This window comes from Phocoena phocoena, chromosome X (assembly GCF_963924675.1).
Source record: "Phocoena phocoena chromosome X, mPhoPho1.1, whole genome shotgun sequence".
Lineage (NCBI taxonomy): Eukaryota > Metazoa > Chordata > Mammalia > Artiodactyla > Phocoenidae > Phocoena > Phocoena phocoena.
Window position 1 is genome coordinate 86,473,575 of NC_089240.1, and position 8,494 is coordinate 86,482,068.

Consider the following 8,494-nt stretch of genomic DNA (forward strand, 5'->3'; position numbering starts at 1 on the left):
TGACAGAACCCGGGAAGAGAAGCCAGGACCGGCCCTACCTGGTGCCTGACACCTGGCTATGGGATGAGAGACAGGGAGGACTGTCTGAGCCGGTGCGGGTCCTGAGAGGGAAAGGCCCTCTTTCCTGGGCAACTGCGGGGGCGGCGAAATGGCAAAGTGTGCTACCGTGCTACCACTGCGACTGAGAAAATGGCAGTGTGGAAGAGAGGATGACGACACTGGCGCAGACAGGTGGTTTGTTTCCTCAGGCCAGAGGTCTATCTAGGGCTGCCTTCCCTTAGAAGAGGGGCAGTGGCTCGGCCTCCACGGGCGCCGCCTCCCACCTTCCTCCCGCCCGCGGCCCCAGAAGGTGGAAAGCAGGCCCAGGGAGGGCCTTGCTCACAGCTCCTCCGCCACTGGCGCCCAGGGAGGATGGCGCGCGCGATGGGGGAGGGTAGGGGGGCGGACTCCGATAAGTCCGGTACACACACACACACACACCCCGGGACGATCTGTATCCATCCGCTGCTCCCTCCAGCGCGGCCCCTCCCTACCCTCCCAACCCCAGCCCCCACTGCCCACCGCCCACTGGCCCCACACGCTGCGGTGCCAGAAGTGTGCGGGGTGGGAACGATGGTCGCCCGAAGAGTAGCTGCGGAGGGCCGGCGTGGCCCCGCCCCTGAGGCCGGGACTCCTCCCGGCCCCGCCCCTTTCTGGGTCGGAACTACGGTGGGCCTGGGAGGGGGCGTCGAGCCCATTCGTGCCGTATCCCTCCGCCCCCTTCCCGACACCCTCGCCGCGAGCGGTTGGTGCCGCAACCTTCCTAGCCCCTGTCTGGTTTGGCGCAGCTGCGCGGGGGGCAGGACGCCTCTTTGCCATTCTGCCCGCACGGCGAGCGGTGGGAATCCGAGTGAGGAGCTGCGACAGGAGGGGGAGGCCGACCATCGGGACCCTGCGTCTGCGAAGGCAAGTGGGGGTGTCTTGGGGGCGACGAGCGGCTCACAACCTGCCCCGCGGACCCTGGCAGCCTGACGAGGGGGAGGCAACCGGGTCGGAGCGGGTCTCTGAGAGAGGTGCGCATCGCTGGGGGACCCCTGGCGCTGAGGAGGCGGCCACCGGCGCGGACCGGTCCTGGGGCGCGAGGTCTTGGCCTCAGGTCTTTCCTCGGATCCTGGGGAGGCGAACGGCGCGGCCGCTCCCCGGCGGGCTTTCTGGGCGCCCGCGCTCCGCCGTCGACGGTGCCTGTGCCAGGAGAGGGCTGTGGGGGAGGCTGCTGCGGGCGAAATGGCGGAGGGGAGCCGGGGTGGGGGCGTCGGAGAGGCCGCCTGGGGTGGCGATCAGAGCCCGGTGCCGAGCGGGCGGGCGCGGGGGGCCGCCCGCCCGGGCCCTGATTCTGGAAAGGGGTCTGTGGGACCCCGCGTGCCGGGTGCTGTCCCTTCGCACAGGCGCCTCTTTGATGCCAGAGTGTCCTGTGTGCGCGGTAGGTCTGGCACATTCCGTGAAAGGGGAACTGAGCGACTAGATTATGAAGACACCAAAATGAAAAGTTTATGTGCCTCTTAATACAGTAGTTTTGTTGCCTTCCATATTTAGGTCTTGGACCCAATTAAATGCAAGAAAATGGCAGGTTGAGGAGTCAATAGGCTTTCACAGGAAGGATCCGTGTAAATAAATAATGTATTAATCCATCTTTCTCATTTGGGATCTGTTTTCTCAACATCCTAGCCCACTTTAATATGTTAAGGTGTGATAATGGCTCTTCAGAATAGGAAATTTTTCTGAAGGGTCAATTTAGAACGCGTGAAGTCAGTTTGCATCTTCATTTTCTGTTTTTGGAAACCCAAACCCCAGCTACCCTTCACAGCCCCCTCTCATTTTGGTGCAGAAGCAGTCCCACAGAAGATTTTGTGGAGTTCCTGGGAAATTCTGAGACCTGAGAGACATTTATTTACTTATTCCTTGATTCTTCAAAAGGAGGTTTTAGGACCTGAATTCTGGAATCTGTTCGCTAACCTGATACTTTTCTACCATTGTCAACATACTCTCTTGGTGTTTTGCTGAATGCCCCTTCTCTTTCTATAGGACGTGACTCTTCTCCAGCTAGTGGACTGTTCTGTAGTGGTAAGGGTAGCATCTCCTGAGGACACCTGCTATGTGGGCTGGCTGGCATAGGTGGTGAATGATATAGGAACTATGTATGTGTGGGGAAGGGGAAAAGGCAGGGGCATGCAAGATGGTATTGAAATAGTAGTCCCCATTATGTTCACGGCCTGTCTTCTAAATACAGTTGTTCCACTACCCATTCTTGCACCTCATCTTTTTGTTCAAGGAAGGTGTGGCCTCTGCTAGGAAAATGACTGACTTTAGTGTTGGGAGGTGTGATTAGACAAGCTGCAGGTCTTTGGGGAGTGGATGGGGGATCATTTGGGAGGAGAAGACAGGTGGGAGATATTTAACATGGCCTTGAATGTACAGAAGCATATGTTGTAACACTTGTCATGGGTGTTGGGCCATCTCAGTCTCTTTTGTTTTCTTTCCTCTTTTTGTCTATCCATAGGTTTGTTCCTTTATAGAGTACTGTAGAAATCTGCAGGTAGCTGTTCACTTTGAATTTGATTAAGAAAGAGGACAAAAGCTATTCATTTGGATCCAAGGTGAGTGTGAGCATGAGCACCCCTATTCATTGGGAATGGGAATTGGCTGTTGGCAAGTAAGACCAGATCATATCTTGGAGCCATTGTCTTCCAACTTCCCACACACCTCTGCCCTCACATTTATGTATAGGAAATGGGGCTAGGGTGAGCCAGGATTGTGCCTATAGGGTAATTGATAGATACCTAGGAAGTGGGGAAGGAAGCCATGAGGAGGACCAAGGAGGCCAGAAACATTATATTCACAAAGCCTTAGATTTGGAAAGGCAGGTATTGGGTTTAGAAGCCAGAATGCATGTCTGTCTACCAAATACTTAAAATTCCAATCCCTCCTGTGTTTTTTTCCATAGGTCTGCCTGTGAGTCGACTATAGGGCTTATCAACACTGGAAGCAAGAGAGGAGAAAATTGCACCAGATCAGTGCAGGTTGGTGTGAGGCCTACCAGATAGACCTATAGAGTATAGTGGTATATACCAAAGGGGCTGGACACTCCTTAGCCTCTCTCACTTTCACCAAGCTTTCCCATCATCTCTGTTCCTATTTGATGCAGAGAAAAGAGTATGGAAGTGCCTGGGCAGGGCATTGTTGGGCATTAGTGGGACTGTGGAAGGGATAAAATGAGGTAACAGAGTTTTATACTATTCTACTTCTCCTACCACACAATCTATCTCTACTTTCGCATGTCCTCTGTGGCTCTCTGCATAGAAAAGCACAGTTGGAAGAGACTCAAAGCCCATTTTCTTCTTCCACCTCAGGCCTATCTCCAGTGGTGGCTGTGGTGGCCTTGAAGTGACAGAAGATCATCACCTTCAACCCAGTAAAAGAATATTAAGACACTGACCTGGGACATATTGAGAACCAAAGCCAAGACTGTATAGAGCTATCTACATAACTGGGCTTCAACCATGGCTGGGGTTAAGAATGCAAGTAGAAAGAATAGGAGTAGAAAGAATGAGAGTAAAAAGAAGGCCAAAACTGAAAATAGGGCTGGTGTACAAGCTGAAGCCAAGAGGGAGGCTACTGGCGTAGTCAGATCTGTAGCCAAGACCCAGGCCAAAGCAATAGCCAAGGCAGGGACTCAGGAAGATCCAGTGGCAGAGGTGAAGGCAGCGTCTAAAAACAAGATTGTTACTGAGATGAAGGAAGGAGCTCTGGCAGATTTCAGTCCCAAAGCTGAAGATGAGGCCACTAGAGCATCTCGGTTTTGTTCTGTGGCTGAGGCTAGTGCTGAGTCCAGTGCTGAGTCCAGGTCTACGTGTAAAGATAAGACTGGTATTGATACCTGGTTTTGGGCTGAGGAAGAAGCCAGTGTTGGTTCCTGGTTCTGGAATGGAGAAGAGGCTGGTAATCGTTTCAGTGCTAAGGATGAAGGTAAAGCTGATATTTGTCCCCCATCCTGTGCTAAGAATTTGGAGCCTGTGGCTGGGGCCAACTGCAAGGCTAGGCCAGGGGCTGAGGAGGAGGAGGAGGAGAATGTTATTGGGAGCTGGTTTTGGGATGGAGATGAAACTAGTTTTGACCCTAACCCTAGACCTGTGAGCAGGATAATTAAGCCCCAGCCTGTGGATGAAATTAATGAAAAAGATAGGCCCAAGGACTGGTCTGAGGTAACTATCTGGCCCAAAGCTCCTGCTGTAACTCCAGCAGTGTTAGGCTTTAGATCCCAAGTCCCATTTGAGAAAAAGCCTCCTTCATATGTTGTCCTGGCCTCCGCTGAGGAAAATACCCATTCTTTGCCTGTGGCAACAGCGTGCCCTTCTAGGAGCACTCCCTCAAGCTCACAGCCTGTCTCTGAGTACCCATTTGGTTCTGACCCTTGTATCCAGACCATAGAGGAGATAAGACGCCAAATCAGGATCAGGGAGGTGAATGGGATTAAGCCATTTGCTTGCCCTTGCAAAATGGAATGCTACATGGATTCTGAGGAGTTTGAAAAACTTGTTACCTTACTTAAATCAACTACTGATCCTCTCATTCATAAAATAGCTCAAATTGCAATGGGGATCATTAATGTTCATCCATTTGCCCAAGAGTTCATTAATGAGGTGGGTGTAGTGACACTTATTGAAAGCTTGCTTAGTTTTCCTTCCTCTGAAATGAGAAAAAAGGCTGTAATTACTCTGAATCCCCCCTCTGGGGATGAAAGACAACGCAAGGTTGAATTACATGTTAAGCATATGTGTAAGGAAACCATGTCTTTTCCCTTGAACTCACCTGGACAGCAATCCGGATTAAAGATACTAGGACAACTGGCTACTGATTCTAACCATCACCACATTGTTGCCAATTACTTTTCAGAGCTTTTTCATTTGCTCTCCCTGGGAAATCGTAAAACCAGAAATCTTGTTTTGAAAGTACTTTTGAATATGTCTGAAAATCCAACTGCAGCCAGAGACATGATCAATACAAAAGCATTAGCAGCATTAAAACTCATCTTTAACCAAAAAGAGGCAAAAGCCAATCTCGTTAGTGCTGTGGCCATATTTATTAACATAAAGGAGCATATCAGAAAGGGCTCAATTGTAGTTGTCGATCATTTGAGTTATAATACACTCATGGCCATTTTCCGTGAAGTTAAAGTGATCATCGAAACAATGTAAAATGAGCTAGAAATAAAAGAGAACCCTTTGAACAATCTCCAAACTCTAACAGGCTGTGTGTTCCCAAAGAGCCATGCATAATGTTTTGGTTATTACAGTGTGCATGTTATAAATTACATCTTTAACACAATATTACCTGTGACAGTCTAGGTCTGAGCTAGACCATTTTGGGGTATCAAATTAATATTTCATTGTGAGTTGAAAACATCTGTTGATTATTCTCTTGTGTAGATGGGGAGCTTTTTAACATTTAAGATATCAAATTGGTGCATCATAAGTAAGCTAACTTTTCATTAGTATCTGCTTAGATCCATTTGCAGCTTCAAATGATTTAAAAAGATAATATCCTTGAATTTATAATCTAGTTGTAGAAACAAGGCATATACACACAAAAAGATATCTAACAGTACACACACACACATATATATATGTATACACACACACTCATTGCCAAATGTGCACTCTCAATACGTAAAGAAAGCAGGGTTGCTACCGGCTGTTTAATGTAAAAGGAATTACTGTTTTTCCCCTATTCTACCTGCATCAGATAACTCATTCTACAACACACAAATGGCCCTGAATCTCAGATAAAATGTAATATTCATCTTTTATTTTGCTACTACATTTATAACTCCTATATTGTTAGGCTATTTCATTTATGTCAAGTAATCTTGCAGAAGAGAAAGGAGGTAGATGTAGGGAGGAAACATTTCCTGAGTACCTACTCATGTCAGATACTGTGTTGGCATTATATTTTACAGGTTTCTTCTTCTCAACAATGGTTCTCTGAGCTATGTACTGGTATTTTTTTTTTATGATTATAACTCGTTATTCTGGATTGCCTCCAATGGCAGTTAAGGAGGTTGAATACTTATTCCTAGATTCCCACAGCAGGCAAGTGTGGCATAGCTGTTTTGTCTGATACCAAAACCCGCTCTCATTGCACTACCTAATAGTCCTCTTCCACTTTTTGTGTGGCAGCCTTCAAGGCTCACAGACTGGTTTTAATGATTCAGTTTTGCTGTAGATAATGTCCCTGCCAGTCTTGCAATTCTTAACTTCCTCTAAATGCACATGTCCATTAGGCATTTGGCTAAACCTTGCTGGAGTAAGAAGAAAAGTCTGGGATGAGTGTATGGATTTGAACTGGCAGTGTCTGGGAAACAGTAGGTGCCCCAAACTGTTGAATGAATGAGATGTAGATTTGGAGCCAAACAACTGAAATTTGCTATGTGTCCTTCCTATCTTCTTCAATAAAGAACTGGAATCATTCTGTACATTGTTTCATACCTTACAGTTTAAAAGATAATTGCTTTTTTCTTCCTTGCAAAATTATACCTTAATTTGTTTGCCATTTATAATTTATTCTCCTGTGTGTCATATGAAAAGATAAACGGTTCTATCTTTTACTAGTAGGCAAGCCTACTCTCTGCATTTGTACCAGCTAAAACTGTACAGGATAAACTTAATTGGAGAAATTTAGGCCCAGGCCCAAAACTGCAGCTTCATCAACACAAAACAGGAAAGCTAGGAGAGGAGCTGCTGCCTCAATCTACATGATAGTGATTCCTGGAAGTCTGTGGTCCAGAAAGCATTCCCAGGACTTGGGCTATAGCTATAGACTCAGGGTAGGAATTACAACCCCTGGTCTGAACTGAAGAGAATGTTTCAGTGTATAAAAATATTGGGTTATATGCTTTGAGATTTTTAAACAATTAAGAAATTAAAACAAGATCATACTGTAAATACTGTTTGTAACTTGCCTTTTTTCCCACTAACTGTGTATTGTGACCATCTTTCCATATCAATAAATAGGCTTCTACAAATATTTTTGAATCTCTTAATGTTTTTCCTGTGTTAACATTTGGTGCATAGTGCCCTAATCTTTCATTGCATATCATCTTAATAAAGAATATGCATAAATTTATTCTCTTACAGAAATAGAACTACAGTATTCTGCAACTTGTCTTTTTGTCTTTTCAGTTATCTTTCCAATTTAGTATTATACAGATCTACCACATGCTTTTATTTAATAGCTTTATTGAGATATAATTGACATACTTCAAACCACACATATTTAAAGTATACAGTTTGGTAAGTTTTAACATATGTATACAGACACGAAACCATCACCACAATCAAGATAGCAAACATACCCATCACCCTGAAAAGTTTCTTCATGCCCCTTTGTAATGCCTCCTTCCCACCTCTCCCTATTTTGTCCCCAAACAACCACTGATCTGCTTTCTGACAATATAGAATCATTTTCATTTTCTGTAGTTTTACATAAAAGGAATCATACAGCATATATTCTTTTGGAGGGAAGGGGATCTCGCTTCTTTCACTCAGCATAATTATTTGAGATCCATCTATGTTGTTTTGTGTATCAATAGTTCATTGCTTTTTATTGCCAAGTAGTGTTCTACTATATGTCTATACCACAGTTTGCACAGTTTATCCATTCATCTGTTGATGGGCATTTGGGTTTTTTCCAGATTTGAGCTACTGCAAATAAAGCTGCTACAACTGTTTCTTGTACAACTGTTTGTATGGACATTTGCTTTTCTCTTGGTTAACTACCTAGGAGTGGGATGTGGGTCATATGGGAGGTATACATTTAACTTTTACATTTTCCAAAATGGTTGCATCATATTACATTCCCACAGCAGTACATGAGAGTTCTGATTCCTCCACATCCTTGCTAACGCTTGGTATGGTTGGTCTTTTAATTTTAGCCATATCTCATTGTGGTTCTCATTTGCACTTCGCTAATCACTAATGATGTTGAACATCTTTTCATATGCATATTTGCCATCCATATATATTGGGTGAAGTAGGTATAAATATTTTGCCCAATTTTTTAAAATTGAGTGGTTCCTTTTTATTGTCGATTTTTAAGAGTTCTTTATATATACTGGATATAAGTGTATTATTAGATATATGTTTTACAAATATTTTCTCCCAGTCTGTAGATTGTCTTTTTATTCTCTTAAAAATGTCTTTTGGAAAGCAGAACTTTTTAATTTTAATGAAGAACAATTCTTTTACCAATTGTGTTTTTGTGTTAAATATAAGAAATTGTTGCCTAACCAAGGTCATAAAGATTGTATCCTATATTCTAAAAGTTTTACAGTTTTAGGTTTCATATTTAGGTCTATGATCCATTTTGAGTTTTTATATATGGTGCACCTTATATATAGGTTGAAGTTCAATTTTGGCATAGTGATATCCAGTTGGTACAGTATCACTTGCTTAAAAGACTC

At 44.7% G+C, this 8,494-nt stretch overlaps 1 protein-coding gene across 1 annotated transcript; it reads left to right on the forward strand.

The window, feature by feature from the left end:
* The first annotated feature begins 3,536 nt into the window (after positions 1-3,536).
* Positions 3,537-5,231, forward strand: GPRASP3 (G protein-coupled receptor associated sorting protein family member 3). The gene has a single exon (XM_065900224.1). It carries the CDS (start codon positions 3,537-3,539, stop codon positions 5,229-5,231), a length of 1,695 nt encoding a protein of 564 aa, XP_065756296.1.
* Positions 5,232-8,494: the final 3,263 nt, after the last annotated feature.

Bases quoted from the DNA above. Each gene is read 5' to 3' on its own strand.
- GPRASP3 (XM_065900224.1), top strand. From the start codon at position 3,537: ATGGCTGGGGTTAAGAATGCAAGTAGAAAGAATAGGAGTAGAAAGAAT.